The sequence below is a fragment of the Syzygium oleosum genome, unplaced genomic scaffold (assembly GCF_021117445.2).
Source record: "Syzygium oleosum isolate NSW1041296 unplaced genomic scaffold, Sole_v2.1 Sole_v2.14, whole genome shotgun sequence".
Taxonomy (NCBI): Eukaryota; Viridiplantae; Streptophyta; class Magnoliopsida; order Myrtales; family Myrtaceae; genus Syzygium; species Syzygium oleosum.
This window is the reverse complement of record NW_026607498.1, coordinates 9,589,229-9,606,318: the sequence shown is the minus strand read 5'-3', so window position 1 is coordinate 9,606,318 and position 17,090 is coordinate 9,589,229. Positions and strand designations below refer to the sequence as shown.

At 41.9% G+C, this 17,090-nt stretch overlaps 3 protein-coding genes and 1 non-coding gene across 6 annotated transcripts; 1 reads left to right on the top strand and 3 right to left on the bottom strand.

Annotated features, from left to right (window-relative positions):
- Window positions 1-2,395: 2,395 nt before the first annotated feature.
- LOC115690303 (uncharacterized) lies at window positions 2,396-6,481 on the top strand. Of its 3 annotated transcripts, none has more exons than XM_030616625.2 (3): window positions 2,396-2,793; window positions 3,525-5,448; window positions 5,989-6,481. In XM_030616625.2, the coding sequence occupies exons 2-3, from the start codon at window positions 3,541-3,543 to the stop codon at window positions 6,307-6,309; spliced, it is 2,229 nt and encodes a 742-aa protein (XP_030472485.2). In that variant the 5' UTR covers window positions 2,396-2,793; window positions 3,525-3,540; the 3' UTR covers window positions 6,310-6,481. The 3 variants fall into 3 exon arrangements, with proteins under 3 accessions (XP_030472485.2, XP_030472484.2, XP_030472483.2); XM_030616624.2 differs by having other exon boundaries at window positions 2,397-2,789; XM_030616623.2 differs by lacking the exon at window positions 2,396-2,793 and adding an exon at window positions 2,864-3,066.
- An 809-nt stretch (window positions 6,482-7,290) lies between these two features.
- Window positions 7,291-7,362, bottom strand: TRNAD-GUC (transfer RNA aspartic acid (anticodon GUC)). The gene has a single exon. It is a non-coding gene; the product is annotated as a tRNA-Asp (tRNA).
- Window positions 7,363-8,041: 679 nt separating this feature from the next.
- LOC115690284 (uncharacterized) lies at window positions 8,042-14,181 on the bottom strand. The gene is made up of 9 exons (XM_030616593.2): window positions 13,767-14,181; window positions 11,357-12,663; window positions 11,099-11,217; window positions 10,795-10,919; window positions 10,442-10,541; window positions 10,257-10,334; window positions 10,046-10,129; window positions 8,989-9,074; window positions 8,042-8,862 (listed from the first exon to the last, which is right to left on the bottom strand). Exons 1-9 carry the CDS (start codon window positions 14,111-14,113, stop codon window positions 8,769-8,771), a joined length of 2,340 nt encoding a protein of 779 aa, XP_030472453.2. The 5' UTR covers window positions 14,114-14,181; the 3' UTR covers window positions 8,042-8,768.
- Window positions 14,182-15,946: 1,765 nt separating this feature from the next.
- LOC130139855 (L-type lectin-domain containing receptor kinase IX.1-like) lies at window positions 15,947-17,090 on the bottom strand. Its single transcript, XM_056317648.1, has 2 exons — window positions 16,314-17,090; window positions 15,947-16,168 (listed from the first exon to the last, which is right to left on the bottom strand). The coding sequence occupies exons 1-2, from the start codon at window positions 17,088-17,090 to the stop codon at window positions 15,947-15,949; spliced, it is 999 nt and encodes a 332-aa protein (XP_056173623.1).

Genomic DNA, 17,090 nt, shown 5'->3' with positions numbered 1-17,090 from the left:
ATTGTTCCATCGAGCTAGGGACGACCTTTTAGTTGAGCTTGATTTCAATATAAAGTGTCTCCGAGTTATTGCGCTCGCAGTGCGCAGATAAGAAACTTAGAGATTGATGATGCATCTTTTGCCGGGTATTGTCCGATAGCGCAAGTATTTTCTAGCTTCCCCTTTCCCATGGAAGCCCTCTAATTGATTTATCAAATGGAGGATTGAGGATGGACAACCAAAATTGAAGGAGGTCGCTTGGATTGGTATTCACGCAATGAACTCTGCATCAAAGTAGCATCTGCCAAAGGAAATGAGTTCCTGGTGGATGCAAATTCCGGTTGGTAGTATGTTTCATATGCCATTATTATAACTCTCTGCTCTCCCCCCTTGTGCTCTTCCATCTCGTGATTGTACATTGCACGCCCTAACAACCTTGGTACGCTGTGGTTGGCTTCTTCTTTTCATGCTTGCGTCCCTTGCAATTGAGACTTGGGACCTAACTTGTTCAATTATTGCCGGCACGAGTTTATCCATTCGAGACTCGGAAATAGTCCAAAAGGGTGGGAATCGTTAAAAATGTCAAGCAATTTTGATTTGCATGCGATAAAACTTGAGCGTACTACACAGGGCCAAGTCAGTCATCCTTTAAATGAAAGCCTTCTCCCATACGCGTGACATGATCGGTTTTCATGCACTTTTGTGATCGCTCAAAACAACTGTAGATCCACGTTATGAAAACTGAAAAAGGATCTAAGGAATCCTCGTTTACTTCTGTTTAATTTCTTCTCCCCATTTCCGGAATCTCTACTTTCTTACGTGTGATCCCAACCTGCCGAATCCGATTAGCTCTTAGCATGGCCGATCAGCAACAGCATGTGCTTGCGCTAAGTATTGCCAGCACGAAGCAATTTCCTTAATTGCAGCTTAAGGAGTGAGATTATCGAGGATGTAGAACGGTACTTTTCGGCCACCTCCATAATTAATTAGGGGAGGGCAGGCGCAACATTAATTAAAGGGGAGGAAATGAAATGATGTTAAGTTTTTGGGGGGAAGATTCCGTGGGTTTGATGTGGACCGACAATTCACTTTCGAGATTTGGCTTTGGCTTCCCCCCTCCTCCCGCCAACGCCCCCATCACATGCCCTTCCCCCCCGCCCCCTTTCATAATATCAAAAGCCATGGGACAAACTTTGGTCAATCGGTCATATCCCCATTCAAATCCTCATTTTTTTTTTATATTGCCCTTCCCTTTACTTCTTCTTTTTCTTTCATTTTTTGAGATTAGCTAAATAATAGCCTTTTACTTCATGGCTTATCGGAAAGGGTAATGTGTAGATAGATAGACTTGCATCGCTTTGCATGCGTTTTTTTTAGCCATTAATCCATGGGTGCATGCAAAGTCAATTGTTCAATCCAGGGAGACTTGGGTCCAGTTATTGTGACGCTTTAAAATGGGTTGTCGGTTTTTTATTTTTATTTTTATCTCTTTTGCAAATATCGGATTTGACTGGTCGAGATAAGATTTGATTGTATCTCACACGTCGCACGAGATGGTTTCGCTAACTACCCTAATGAAATGATTGCGATCTCTTCATAGGCCTGGAGGATATCAAGATATTGACATATATGATTTGCCACGATTTTACCAGTTTATCATCCTTGGCACGTATTATCCAGGTGGTTTGTGCTAAAACCCGGAAGGACAATCATTTGGACCACTTGTATGGTCGCTTGCGTATTAGTTTCCATTCAAAACTTTCAAAACTTCGCAATTAACGAAGTTGTCGTGATGATTTCACATCGACATGAGTGTTTGGCCATTTTGGTCAACTAGAAGTCCAAGGGGGCTTCCCCTATTCCTAGGGTTTATGGTAATTTGACAAGGGCGGATCTGAAATCTTCTAACCCCACAAACTATATTAATATTTTATTGTCTTATTCTCATCAGCGAAAACAGTCAAATTGAATGTGTGATTCCTGTCTTGATATCTTCAATTTCCTAGGCATTTGAATAATGATCTCACAGTGGGGCTGCTGCATTGGACACTAGCCAGCACTTTTCGGATTTGATCAACCTCTTAAAATTTACCCAAGAAACTGCCCTTGGCAGTAGCGGCAGGGGGACAAGGCCTATTTCAGAAGGATTCATTTGTCTTTTCAAGCATCTGGGCATCCATTTCAAGATTACCCTAATCACTTGCCCAAAAATTCATTGGGAAAATAAACCGGAAGCAAGCAAAGCAAAGGAAAAAAAAAAAAAGAGAGATCTTTTTGGGGCCAAAACACACCCATAACATGAAAAAACCACATGATGACTAGAAGGCAATTGCTTTTCTGTGTAGACAATGTGCTCAGGCTTGGCAGCTCTCTGTCTCTCTTCTTGAGTGTTTGCTTATTTACCCCAGAGAGAGAGAGAGAGAGGGGGTCACACTCAACTTTATTTTCAGTCTAAGAAATCTCAGGCATGCCATCACTCTATCATTGGCTTGCCTCACTCTCTCTCTCTAACACCACTTTCTGATGTCTACCATGCTTTGCTGCTCCTGGGGCCAAGTTCTTTGCTTGCGTTTCTCACTTTACCCTTTGCCGCTTTGTCCATTTTCTTGGCATACTCCCAAACAGTGACCCTGTCACTGTCTGGTGGTCACCGTTCACTCATTCTTGAAGAAGGGGATTCTTGGAACTTTTTCGTTTGGCGCTGTGGGAAGATTTATGAAGACTTGGAGATCAAGCATTTGGTGGGATATGATTGCATCTGCTCGCAGTTCGTTGGGTCTTTCCTTTAGTCCACTTCTATGAGAGATCTGGTGGGTATGTCCGGTTTCTCAAGTTTCGATTTTTATCATTGGGTTCGTCCTCCTTAACTTGTAATGCAAGTGAAGTTGAAGATAAAGACATTGCCTTTTTTAGCTGAGATTGCTGTAGCATCTTCCTCTGTTGCTTTCTAGCCGGTTATAGTATCGCCAAGGATAAATTTTTGGATTCGACGGTCTCGTTCTTTTGGGATCAGGAACAACCTCTTTCAAGTTTATGTGATCTCATTGTTTCTAACCCAAAATGGGATCCATGCGTTTCCAAAAACCAGTAAGATCATCAAATTTTGCTTTGGTTTGGGAAGTTTAGGAACTGCTCCTTTTGCATTTGCTTGATGTGACAATATTGTCAATTTCTGGACTTTGTGTGTGGTTATTGATTTTACCCGTGAATCTTTGTGCATCTCCATTTTGCATTGTGATTTAAAAGTCTGAATTTTTTATTGGTCTGATTTCATTCTCCAGTTTTTCTTAACGAGCTTACATTGGCCGATCGTGGTTTGTGCTTAGCACAAGTTACAGATTCAATGAAAATTGTCTCCGTGTGAGCTTCATATCGATAATGCTGATGTAGAAGTTCATATTCAATTCCAGTGAAAGTCTTGCACGACACTTTTCTTTTGCCTTCCTCTAAGTTCTGATCATAGCACTAGATTGCACTTTGCTCGGTGAAAAATTTTCGGTTTCTTCTTTGAAGTTAACAACGTGATCCTTCTATTTTCCCTGCAGAAGTATGAATTTATGAATGGGGGTGGACATGGATCTAAACTTCGTAAAGAGGTGTACCGTGCGTCATAGCCCAAAGACTGTTCTCAGATCTCATCGACATAGCTTAAGCACTGAAAAGAGGAAAGAAAAAGCAAAACATGCTCGTAAAGATGATTTGCTGATCCTTAATGAAGATTTCCTGGAAATAGATTTTGGACGCTACCGTTGTGCTTCTTGCAAAACCATTTCCTCTGGGCCCGTAGAACCGGAAGGAAATGTCGAATTCAGGCGAGGTTCCGTATATCGAAGTTCTCGAGAGATCAGGAGGATGACAAATATTGGAACTTCCGAGAGGAGGAGAAAAATTGAAGTGTCACAGGGCAGCGATACCACTTCCTCTGTGAGTATTGTCGATTCTCTGTGTCCTTCAGATGAGGAAAGCCCATGGAAGAGATCGTCAGTGATTTCTCTAAACTTGGACTCGAATCCCACTTCTAATAACAAGCATAACATGCAGCCTCCCACCACCAATCGTTTGAAAGATATATGTCTAAATGTGGATGACAGAAAGATGCAATCTGCAGAAGCTTTGGACAGAGATTCAACTGGGGATCTCAAATTTCGGTGCGGCGAAAACATTGGGCGTTCTAATGATAGTAATGGGCTTCAAGAAAGAGATAAAGTCTGCCCATTGCCCAAGTCGTTATCTGCAAAGGTGGAAATGCCCCCTTCCCCTTCTGTATCAGAAAGCTGTCCCTCGTCCAAAACCAGCTCGAATTTTCGACTCAACTCTGTCAGAAAGATGTTTGATCCTTTAATAAAGTCTAAATCCTTACGGAGTCCTTTAGCTTATGCCAGGGAAGATGGTTTAGTCAAAACTACAGGGACGGTGCATGTTAGAAGGGATAGTACATTTAGAAGATCCACAACTATGTCTCATGATTTCTCAAGTACATCACACAATTGTAGATTGAGCGCTCAAGTTCCTAAGACTGACTGCAGTCATTCCACGGTCCAAGAGTCTCCAGTCCACCTACATGGCTTTCTCAAATGCAGGGATAAACATGGAGTGCCGTTTTTCGAGTTCTCTTTGAAGTGTCGGGAAGAGGTTCTTGTGGCCCAGACGCGGAAATCAAATAATTCTTTTAGTTGGGTATATACTTTCCATTCCCATGATGGAAGGAAAAAGAGCAGTGCTGAGGGATGGGCATTAAATGAGGGCAAGAAAGAATCGTCCATGGTGGGACAGATGCAAGCTTGCTGCTACTTGTGCTCAGAACTGGAAGGTACTGGATCTTTCGATAATTCTTTGGTGACAGAGTTTGTTCTGTACGATATCGCGCATGCAAGACGAAGCACGGCTCGTGAATCCCAAGATCAAGCTAGCTCTTTGCCAGAGGTAAAATGTGGGAGCAGAAACAATCCTAGATGTGTCAGAAGGACGAGCAAAATAGACGACATCGCCAATGCCGTTAAGATCCAGCATCAGACAAAACATACTCGGGATAGTAGAGATCCTGTTAGTTTGAATTTGTACCCTTGGGCTCCTTCCGAACCGCGTCCAGACCTTGAGATTGCGGCTGTCGTTATCCAGGTTCCATATGAAAAGACAGAGAGCTTGAGATATAAAAGAGGGAATAAGATTGACGATAATGCTCATCCTAGCCTCCTTAATTTCTCTGTCTTTGAGCAGATGAAAGAGCAACTACCAGAAAGAACTTGTAACACAGTTCAGGTGGTAATTCCAACTGGAAATCATGGTTTACCCAATTGTGATAGCCGTGGCCCTTCATCATTATTAGAGAGGTGGAGGTCGGGCGGAGGTTGTGACTGTGGTGGCTGGGACATGGCCTGTCCCCTTACTGTTTTTGGCAATCCCAAAATACAGTTCACTGAAGATCAATCACTTGTGGACAATCAGAAGCCTTTAGAACTTTTTCTTCAGGTTAGTTTTGTATTGAGTGCAAGTTGAATCTTTGATTAATATTATTATAAGATTCAGAGTGGGTGGAGCTATAATTCGTTGATGAGAATATTGGGTTTAAAGCCTTCAAAATCTTTTCAATGTCTAATATAGGCACTGTAGGTACACACTTGAAAATTTCTAATGCACGCGCTCTAGCTAATGAATTCATTATAATCAGCCTTTCTCCTGTTACCATATTGACTATTATACAAATAGTAAGCACCCTTTTGAAAGTCCTCAAACAGCTAGAACAAATTCTTTTTTCCTCTTTTCAGCTCAGTAATCTGAAGTAAGTTGCAACATATTGATACATAGAAAATGTCGAAGAAATAGTAATAGAGCTCTTTATCAGTTGTCCAGAGTAGATGCCTGTAAGAGCTAACGTTACACTTTATATCTGTTGCTTCTTTATATGCTAAGAACCCATTCTAGATGCTTGTCATGTGTACTGGAATTTTTGCTTTTCTTTTGGCGTGAGCAGCCTCTTACAACTTTTTATTTTCTTTGGTATGCACATAGGGAGCCAAAGAAATCACTCCAGCTTTAACAGTGAAGTTTGTTGAAGAGGGGAACTATGCCGTCGACTTTCATGCTCACTTGTCCTCTTTGCAAGCTTTCTTTATCTCGGTTGCTATGTTACATGGTTCAGGAGTCGTGAGTTCTTCCAGGCAAGAGATTAAGGAAGTGCCGCTAAGCAATTCGCTGAAAACTCTCTTTGAAGAGGAAGTGCAGATTTTGATAGAAGCAGTTTCGGAGGAGAAAAAAGCCCCTGAGAAGATGAAAGACATGCCTTCCTCTTATGCGCTTAATCCTCCGTTCTCCCCGATTGCACGAGTGTGATGTATAAGCTCCACACACGAGGCTTTAGTGCTTCTGCAGTGAATTCCTGACCAGGACCAGCAAGTCCCTTGAGGCGGGTACATCGAAAGATGGTGAACTGAGATCTGCGAAAGGAGGCTGCTGCTGTATATAGATGGGCTAGCGACTCTCTTGTTGGCTAAAGATGGGTAATTCTTTGGGGGGGTGGGTGGGTGGTGGTGTGTGTTCTCGATTTGAGGCAAAGCACGGGCGATTCAGTGAACATGTCAGATTGAAATGTCGGCTACCAAATATCTGCCGCGGTCTATAGAGCTTGATAGGCGAGTCGTCAAAATTGTTCATTGTTTTTCCGGTTTCCTCTCCCCTTTTCTTAGTTAGAGTTACATGTAGCATCACACTACTGTCCATATGGTAGGCTCGATAGGGAAGAAGAAGAAAAAGGGTCTTCGCTTGATTCTTCGGAGATGGAAGATTTTCCTGATTTTTAGTCTTTACATGGAGGGCATGCATATGATTTTTGAAGAGCTCTTGTTGCCAAACCCTGTATGGGAGCCTTGGTTGGAACCATTTGCCATTGCCAAAACCGTGTAATGAATAATCCCAACACCAGTTGCGCCATTTCTCTCAGGAATCATGTGCTCCATCTTTGCGAATCAATGAGAAGGCGTCACACGGGCTCTGCATCGCATAACATTTTTCTATTTTTTTTCCAAGTCATCCGTTTGTCCCCGACCCCCTGTTTATCCTGAAAGCGATGTCCGGCTCCTAACTGCCCGGCTTGATCAGTTCTCCGTGTTGGTATTCAGCATACCCAAGTTTAGAGTCTTGCATAATTTGTATGGCGGCTTCTTGAACTGAAACTTACAACATTTGAGCGCAATCTTAGCTTCATTCTTTGGTCGATATGAATGTATGGAGAGCATAAGAACAAGGAAATATAAGAAATAAATGTAATTCCAATGTAGACAGAGGGGAGCGAAAAAAAAAGAAAGAAAAGGAAGACGCCGTTGCCGGGGATCGAACCCGGGTCACCCGCGTGACAGGCGGGAATACTTACCACTATACTACAACGACCTTGTTGTCAATTAGTCTCAAAATTATTTATATAACATGATAATAATATAATTCGAACAATTACCACCACAAAAGAGACCCAAACCATGTCTAACGTAACATGAATACCTTGAACCCTTTTTTTTTATGTCACTTAAAACCCTAAGGTTGCCCATTGTGACACAATTATCCCAAACTTTTTTTTTATATTAATGTGACATATATACCCCAAATAAAACTGAAATAAGAGAGTATATATGTCATACGTGTATAAATTTGGGTTATTTTGCGACACAAAAAAATTTTGGAGTACGTATCACAGTAGGCAAAGTTAGGGTTTTTTTATGATATTTGCCCTAATTCAAAAGGCCCAGAGTCCGACGGGGGTCCTCCGAGTATGGTGTAAGCCTGCTGGGGTTACACAGTCTAGCTAATTGGCCGACTCTTACAATTTAATTTTCCATTTAACATTGAAACTCCTAATATGATGCACTCCAATTCAACATATACACCTTTTTGCAGAATTTTTAGAACCTGGTATACTTTTTTCTTATATAAAATTTTTGTAGGGAAAGTCACGGATAGCCTCTATCAAGGCCTTATAAGGATTCGGAGGAGCATTTCAAGTTCAACTTGGAGCAGGATCTTTTCAAAGTTGAACCCACAGGGGCTTTGAAAAATTAAAGGCTCAACAAGTATCTCCAGAGTAAACATTTCACGTAATGTCATCGTCAATGAGATTACATGTTTACACCAAATGACTTACAGACATCTTACAAGCTGTGGTTGCACTTGCTTGTGGCAGCCATAGCAAATTTATTGATGTCAAACTACTTGTTGAACTGGGACAAAGAAGCTCCTTGCAAAATTTGGAAAGCGAAATTTTTTTTTAAAAATTGCTGCTCCCACAGCCAACAATCTCTACCTCTACCCTTTTATAATGTACACAAACTGCTTCCGCGAACCGAGCACAAAATAACTGATGCCATCCCCATTCGACTGCTGAACAATAGCAATTTTGCGACAACGGTCTGTTTTGGCTATGTTTCATCAGGTCAAAAAATTCTGCTCCCACTGCCGACAATCTCTGCCTCTACCCGCTTCCGCGAACCGAGCAGCAGATAACAAATGCATCCCCATTCAACTGCTGAGCGATAGCAATTTCTCAACGACGGCCCGTTCTGGCTATGTTTCACCAGGTCAAGGCACAAGAGGATGCGCGACCCACATCTCAACTCATCTGTCATGCCCTTCAACCCATTACTCCATTTTTCTTCTCTTAACAACCACAACTATCTATTGCTGGAGCAGTTCATGGATGAGACTGCAGACGGCAGAGAAGATGATGACTGCAGTTCCAAGCTTAACAACGGTGAATGATCTTCTGCATTGTCCTTATAATGCTGTCCTCGAGCAGTTACTTGTGGCTAGTCCAAAGAGAATAGTCTCTTAAAGGACTCGTATGATGCAAAGAATAGCGCTCCTTGAGAGATGTACATAATAAGTCTTGGAGTCAATCCCCTGATTATTAAAGTGAACAGGAGGAGATTGGCTCAATACAGTCATCACCTTCCAAACAGAGTCAGCTATTGTGAAGGAAGACAGTACGGTGTAGGATAGCATATTCCTGGATGAAGAAAGCAATACCTGTAGAGGCCTTTCAACCCTTCATGCCGGCCTATTTCTTGAAGGGCACAGAAAACGCCATTATATGGATGAATAGAACCGGGTATCTGCAAAGCAACCAGCTTTTGAGAAGCTTATCAGGTTAACTAACAATTGCTATCAAATATAACATTCAACTCTGATATGGACAAATGCTTCAAACCTCACTGCCAAATTTTATTGGCCAGGGAAGATAACGGATTGCTTTAGCAACCTCAAAAATGAATTCCAAATAAAACGTTTATCTCCAAAATTATTGTCCAAAACATGCTTTATAGTGAAAGCAATTGATTCAGTTCATATTTCAATTGGTATAATAAAGTTTCTGAAGGAGGCTGTAAAGCCCCATTCACATATCCAAGCTCATTAGCTTTCATAATCTCAATATCGAGACAGAAAATTCCTTTTTTTTCTATAAGCAACAAAAAGTTTGAATTATACTGTTATAAAAACCCCGAAATAAATGGTTGGCATGGTTTTGCAAATTTCTCGAAATTGAGGCGAGTCATGTTGATTGACTCTGCATTCCTCCGATTAATGACCATTGCAGAAATAACTGCCAAATAACAGTGCACATAGTTCAGTGATTCCTGAATCAATCGATGATAACAGAAAACTCAGCTCTGGCTGCTGTGAACAAGAAGAGAGTGGACAAGCAGAAGTAAACATGGCATCAAAGAATGTAATCTATTTCCAGCTGATTTACAGGAAATGATCATCATAGACAAACAAACCACCATGTCCCCAAGTGTACAATTGTCCTTACTTCATACTGCCATTCATCTTTTACATTTCCACATAACCAAACTTCCAGGTGTTCATATGTTCAGGTGCTGGTGATTTATACTATCCATTCTATCAATTGGCTGACTCAGAATTCACACAAACAAGACAGTCTCCACCTACCTATCTTTTTGTACTGAAAAAAAATGAAAAGCTGACTATGGAATTGATGAAAACTTCACTCAACATCACCCCTTACTTCGTGCATAGATTATGTTACATATAGACATATATGCGCAATGAAATCCCACCAAACCTGAGTTTGCAATCTTGTCTTCACCACGTCAAAAGGAGTTGAAAATAAAGCTGCGGTAGATCCTGCTAGTCCTCCACAAACAAGCTGCATAAGAGGGGAATTGTCATAAAAAGACCCAATCCAACCAAGAATGAAAAATAATATGCCGTGGAGCAAATGGGAATTGTCCATGTACTCAAGGAGGAAAACGGGAGGCAGGCAGACAACCAACCGATTGCAAGGTATTCAGTTGAGCACCGGGTGGGAGGGAGGAAAGTGTCCACATCTTTAGATTCTCATAAACATAGAACTACAAGTGGTGTAAGACAAGATTAAGCATTTACTTGCCGAAGAAAATGAAGATTACAAGCCACAACAACAAAAGAAATCCATAATCTTGTGCATCCTCATATCTACCTTGACCACTGAGTGGGGAATATTTCTACAAAGCACAGCTCCCCATCCAGCATATAAAGAAGGCAAACCACCTCTTGTGATTATTCCAACCAACGCATTCCTGCAAAAGCAAAAAGTAAATGGCATGGCAAATGAACTACTTAAACAAACAAAACATGTGCTCAAAACATGCTTGACAACTAAGGATGAAGTAGCGAGGGGATTATTTCATGAGGCTGCTACAGAGAAACGTCTCAAGGAGATGCAGGAATCGGATCATAGGGAGAAATATTTAAAATCCATCAGAACGTCCGACCTACTAACTTTGACATGTAAAATAAGGAGATTATGGTAACGGGATTACACTAGAATACCAGCAGTTATGATAGTGAGAGCCCACTTGCATCTGCTGCTTTATGCGTTCACTGGGAGTGTAGACAAAAGAGGTAGCAATGCTTGCACAACCACCTGCAATACAATGTGTGATGGAGTAATACTCCTGCGGAAAGAAGTGGATGAGATATCAGGAAAACAGATACTGTTTAGTTGGGACCATCCAAAACATTGCCGAGGCTAGAAGGGGGCATTCTAAACCTTGCCCACATTTAATGTAGCAAAAAGACAAACGCCAGAAAAGTGGAGAAAGAGAGTCTATAAAGCAAAATGAGGAAAAAATACCTTGGGGAAAAGAGGAAGTAAAGTGCCTTTTACTGATTCATATGTGAAAGTATAAATCGCAGATATTGGACCTGAAGATGCAATTTTGCTTGAGATACCTCGATATAGTCCAGTTAGACCTGGAAAATAAGACAACTATTGACCAATTTTCACCGGCAATTTAGCAATACAATACAGAACAGGTAAACCCTTGTTGCAAAAAGCGAAAGAGGTTCTAAATGAAACTGTCAAGAACATTTCGAATCCAATGAAGCATACCTCTCTCAGAAACAATCGATTTTCCAATATAGCAGAGAGACTTCTGCTCTGCACGGTAAGACTGAATGACAGTTTTGATTGTATCAACTGGGTGAAGACATAGGCTGACAAAGATACCACTAAATGCCCCTGCAAATGCCTGTTCTTCCTTGGCAACAGCAGCCTGAGGCTTATCATGTCCCAAACAGTGTATCTTCATGGTATGTTCTTCCTGGGCAGGATGATCATTATGCTCTTCCTTTCTTTCAGGAAAGAGTTCAATACCGTTAGTTCTCTTACAGCGAAGTTTGTCTTCACCTTTTTCAGATGCTACAAACTTTAAATGATAATCTGCATGAAGGGTAGAAGATGCAGCTTTTGAGATACAGCCGTCTGCCTCAATATTGGCAACTTTGAGGTAATAATCCGAAAGCAAAGAGGTGCTTTCCTTCTTGTCCAAGATCAATTTTGCGTTGTTAGCCACCGGCAAATCCTTGGACTGGATAGAGGGGGTGTAAGACTCAGCACTTCCACTATTTATGAAGCTATTAGGGCCTTCATCTCCTGACATAAGATCCTGCGGAGGAGTGACTATTTCTCTAAGAAAGTATTTACCAGCTTTTTCACTATCAGATACAGCAGTCTTGAAAGGATGTTTGGCCTCAGCAGGTATTGATTCACTCATCCAGCCATAAATAAGTCCCAGTCCAGATGAGATCCCCAAACATGAAATCATTTTTCCATCCCTAGGTCCATTAAGCAAATTGGTCATATCCCCACTATAATTCCGTACCATTGATTGATACTGCCCAGCGCTCTCACTGTTCAATTTAAGCACTGACGTTCTGTTAGTTATCCTAAGAATGTCTAGGTTCAGTAGCCGGATCTCTGTTAAGTTGGTGTCAGAATGACTCCATTTAGGCGAAGTAGATGTACTGCCATTTTGTTGCCATTTCACATTATGCAAGATATCTTCCTTTTCGCCAGAGATTATGTAACTTAAGTTTGTTTTTTGTTGTAAAACTGCGAGAGAACGACTGGTATAGTCCCATGCATGGCCAACTGCTGAGATGAGTTCAGAAGTGCTCAGTATTTCAGATGATCTGGACTTGGGATCTGCCTTTTCCTGCTGAAAAGTTTCAGAATGTGTGGGGACACCCTCTTTATGGACAAAATCAGCAAACTCAAAGGATGCACGCTCAACTAGGTTACGCCGGTACTGGATCGAAGGTTGACTCCTTCTAGGTGTTTTACTGGTCCGACTTGTTGACATTCTCAAATCCACCTCCAATTGGCAGATATGGCAGCAATTACTCACAGAGGCAAAACTGCAATGAAAGAATTAACCATCACCTTATTTGGTTCATTCGAAACTCATAGTAAATGCAAATAAATCTATGCACACTGCTATGCCTCTAGAAGTAGTAGTCCTGATTTTGCTGGGATTCTCATGATATCATTCTCAGGCTACATAGGGACTAATAAAATTCCTTGGACATGATAAACTTAAGTATATCTCAGTAACAGCAGGCGATAGCATACCTAATATATTGCTTTCTGATCAAGGTATTGAACTATAAGAAGCTAAAGGTACAAAGAGGTATAATTGGAGTGATTTTTACCATAACACGTAAATTATCAGTCAAAGCCTTCCTGTTGTGGCGTTACATCTGCCAACAGTCCCTCCCATCGAAAAGAACCAGAGCAAGCAACTTAATGATGGACTCCTGGAGTCACTCTTTTACAATAACAAATAAGATGCTGGCTGCCCCCGAAGCCATCACGAGAAACTGACCACATGTCAAAAAGAAGTTTGGAACACAAGCCATTTATGAGCTATCAGTTCATCAATTCCAACTTGTTGACTCAATCGATCCCTGATATTGCTCAGCATAGTGAGGACATCTTATGCCATTCCTGATTACTCCATAGTCCACAATCTACACTGCAGCTCTATTTTCTCATCAAAGAAGCTACTGAGTCACGGGCACTTCTACAGTATATGGGGTGTACCGCACAACATTACTACGTGCCCTTATAAAGTACAAGAACCTCGTAACACAATCATAAAATTGTTTTCAGGACAGTTACACAGTTAGTTGTAAACAAGTCTGTGTACCTCAGAAATCCCACCGAGTCACCTACAACTTCGAAATCTCCATTGCCAGAGTGGTCAACGAAGCATAAATTCATTTAAAAAAGCTATTGTGGGTGAACGCATCGAGTCTCAAATGGACGACATAATGTGCGAACTGAATGCAGAGTCACGGGCTTCGAGAAAAACCAGTTTCCTCTTCTTACCCGCTAATTTTTTCCGGCAAGCAAAGAGAGAAATTTGAAAGCAAACGCATCACCATTCGAAAAACCCAGATGGGAAAAAAGTTCGAATGAACTCTATAAGGAAATGGCGACCAAAGCAATGCAAAAGAACCTGGACAAGCTCGACTTCCCACGAGCCGAAACCAGCGCCTCCGCAGCCCGCCGATGCATTTCCCACTTTTTTTTCCCGAGAAAATTCAAGAAAGTTGGGGGACTGTGTTGCTGGGGAAAAATCAGGGGGTTTAAGGAGCGAAGGGGTTTATGTAGGAAGCTCAGGTTACGCTCTGCCGGGGGACGGAAATTGCTGGGAAGATTCGTGTGCTGGCGGTTTCTACCGTATGGGTTTGGCCCCGCGCGGGCAGGGAGCTTCGATCTTGATGCGCCCGACCGCGGTTTTCGTCGAGCATCTGGTGTGCGACAGAAGATCGGAAAAATCCCACCTTTGGTTTTTGCCTCCATGTGGGGGAGGGCGGGAGGAGCTTCCTCGGTTGTCCGACATATATAAATCCATTTTGGAGCGACCCCCTTCACAGAGGAGAAATTGTATTCAATTCAAAAATTCAATGAAGGCAAGACACTTCACATCGGTAATAAGGTGGAAAGAGCATCCAATCTAAAGGGTTAGATCGGAATTATGCGCGTCGAGAAAACGTCGTGACGCCCGTAATTCGATTTTGTCCTTGGGGTCAAGTTACGAGGAGGTGTTCCGTTTACCAATTTGCTAGTCTTGCGCGTATGGATGCCGAGCTATCCTTGACAAGATCCGGACATGGAATTCGTTTGAAATTGAGGAAGTTGATCTATCAAATACCGTTTGACAATTTAGAGAGATCGCCATGATGCATTCGGACATGCAAATGAGCTTAACCATGAATAAGCTCTCTGTTGAGGGCTAAGGCCCAAAAGAGCTGGAATAGAACAACCTAGCTTAATCTCCGGCTAATACGATGAACGTAAGGGTGGGCCTCGTCTCCTTCTCTAAGCTCTTGTCCAAATTCTCACACTCTCTCTCTATTTTTATTCTAACTTAAGCATCAAATGATCCGCATAGACCTCGCCGGCCCTCCCCTCTGGGCTATTGCCGACGCCCGGTGACCGGCTGGAGGAGGAAGAAGGGGGAGGAAAAGAAAAAGAAAACGAAAAAATGACGTCGCAATCACTCGAATTTTATCTGTTTTATGATTGAGTATCTCAACTCTTTTCTTTTGGACAATCAAGTATTTCAACTTTTCAAATGTGGGTCATTAGAGATGTCCCGTAAAATCAAGGACGGAAAATGTCAACGAGGACAGTAACGCCGTTAAATAGCCATTAATCATCAATAATGTAGCCTTTTGAGATGATTCCACATCTATAGATACATATTTGGATGGCTGAAATCGTCCAAGTCAACACTCATACTCTCTCCCCTTATCGCTCGATTCCTAAATGGAGATGCCATATCTTTTGCTAAGTAAGCGAGCCACATCATCAATTTTGCTTAATGTAAGCCGAGTAAATGAGTCACGCCAGCAAAATCACAGGACATGTGAATTTATTTAACGGGTGCCTCACATTGAGTCAGATTTAGAAAGTTGAGGTACTTGATTGAAGAGAAAATAATGGTTAGGCAATCGACTTTAGAATGAGCAAAAATTAAGGTATTTACCATATGGAAAGACGTGGACACTAAAAAACTATGCGGACCATCCAAAGGACATATGAGAATACTTTCCTTTTTTTTTTGCCGAAGACATACGAAACTACTTACAACATGCATTTACCATCTTTTGAACTGCTATCTTCATTTCTGTGTAATATTTGCGGCTCGTCCCTTTCACAAGATGGCGAACATAACCATTTTATCTTTTAGTCTATTCTCATTAACTATTTCAATGCTTGGTTCAAAATTTTGGTAAGTGCTTATTTTGCTAACACAATTCATTTCGTTCATAAGAGTAAAGTTTCGGTTGCAACTCGAGATCTCTCTTGAAATGATACTGTTCGACGTGATTTAATCTAAATAAATATTTTAAGTACCATACAACATTACTATTGGTAATAAACGAAAAAGGCGAGTACAACAGCTTTTCAAGAATGACTTCTATTTCTCATACATCACACTTAAATAGACATCATTTTAGAACAAAAAAAAAAAAAAAACAAACATCATCGAGGCACTATTTATTTAATTTTTTTATACAGAGCGAAGCATTTGCTTAAAGCCAAATGCATCCAGACGAAACCTTTGGGTCAATTATATCTTGAAATTGGGCATCTTCAGGGGGAGTTTGGGAGGCCTTGCCTTGAAGTTCAAAATGTCCATTGCTGCTTCAATCGAAAGGCGAGAGTCAATGGGATGAGCACACACCACAGCTCCGCAATCATCAAGGCCTCGGCCTGTTTCTTGGCGAAATCCTTGCCGAGCCTCTTGTCCACCTCGTGGAGCAACTTCCTGGGCCCATATTGCTTCCAAACCCACTCTACAAGGTTTTGTGGGTCTCGTTCTTTGGTCGACGGCTCTTCACCCGGTTCCTATTTCCAAAAGGACAACTTCGAAACTGTAGATGTCAGATTCTTTACTTAGCTTACCCATTCGAACGCATTCTGGATCCCAGTAACTCAGGTGTTCCTTTCACTTGGGTTGTGTTTGGCTCTCTGGTGTGGTCAACTGGCTAGCCATGCCAAAATCTCCCAATTTGGCCACGAAATCTTCATCGAGCATGACGTTGCTGGATTTGATATCCCTATGGATCACGCATTGACAACATTGTTTTTGCAGGTAGTGCAGAGCTGACGCTAATCCCAGAGCGATGTCGTACCTCGTTATCCATCCCAACACGGGCCAGTCTTTAAACAGATGACGCTCCAAGCTACCTTGTCTCATGAATTTGTAAACTAGGACTAAGTTATTCGCCTCGTGATAATAGCCTATAAGTTGCACCACATTTTTGTGCCTAAGTTGGCTCAACGATTTCACCACGGATTCATACTCCGTTTTCCCTTGGCGTGCACCAGATGTTATTTTCTTCACAGCAACCGGTGTGCGAGCTGTTCCTATGTACCCCTTCTTCACGACCCCGGAATCTCCTCCTCCCAATTTCTGGTCACTTGCCAAAAAATTGGTCGCAATCGTCAACTCTCCATAGGAGAGTTTTTTGGGCCCACCCAGGTTTGCCAACTCTTCCGTTAATATCGCGCTGTGATTGCCTTCTTCTCCACCTCTCCCTGTTGTCGTAGGTGCATTATTTCCCACTGGCATACCATTGCTTCGGCGAGGAGGAGGGGGCACCTTACATTTATCACCTTGAGAAGCAATATCGATCACCACCAATACAGCGGAACAACCCAACAGGAGCAGTTGCTCGAAGCTAATTTGATAATAGTGCTTAATGAAAAGCAACGATACAGCTCCAATGAAATCTGCGTCACCAACACCACAGCCTCCGGCAAACAT

Excerpts from the sequence above, each read along its gene's own strand:
- LOC115690303 (XM_030616625.2), top strand. The coding sequence starts at position 3,541 with ATGGGGGTGGACATGGATCTAAACTTCGTAAAGAGGTGTACCGTGCGT. Across the intron at positions 5,449-5,988 it reads CTTTAGAACTTTTTCTTCAG|GGAGCCAAAGAAATCACTCC; the intron begins GTTAGTTTTGTA and ends GTATGCACATAG.
- LOC115690284 (XM_030616593.2), bottom strand. The coding sequence starts at position 14,113 with ATGGAGGCAAAAACCAAAGGTGGGATTTTTCCGATCTTCTGTCGCACA. Across the intron at positions 12,664-13,766 it reads GGGAAGTCGAGCTTGTCCAG|TTTTGCCTCTGTGAGTAATT; the intron begins GTTCTTTTGCAT and ends CTTTCATTGCAG. Across the intron at positions 10,920-11,098 it reads TACTTCCTCTTTTCCCCAAG|GAGTATTACTCCATCACACA; the intron begins GTATTTTTTCCT and ends TTCTTTCCGCAG.
- LOC130139855 (XM_056317648.1), bottom strand. The coding sequence starts at position 17,090 with ATGTTTGCCGGAGGCTGTGGTGTTGGTGACGCAGATTTCATTGGAGCT. Across the intron at positions 16,169-16,313 it reads AATTGGGAGATTTTGGCATG|GAACCGGGTGAAGAGCCGTC; the intron begins GCTAGCCAGTTG and ends TTTTGGAAATAG.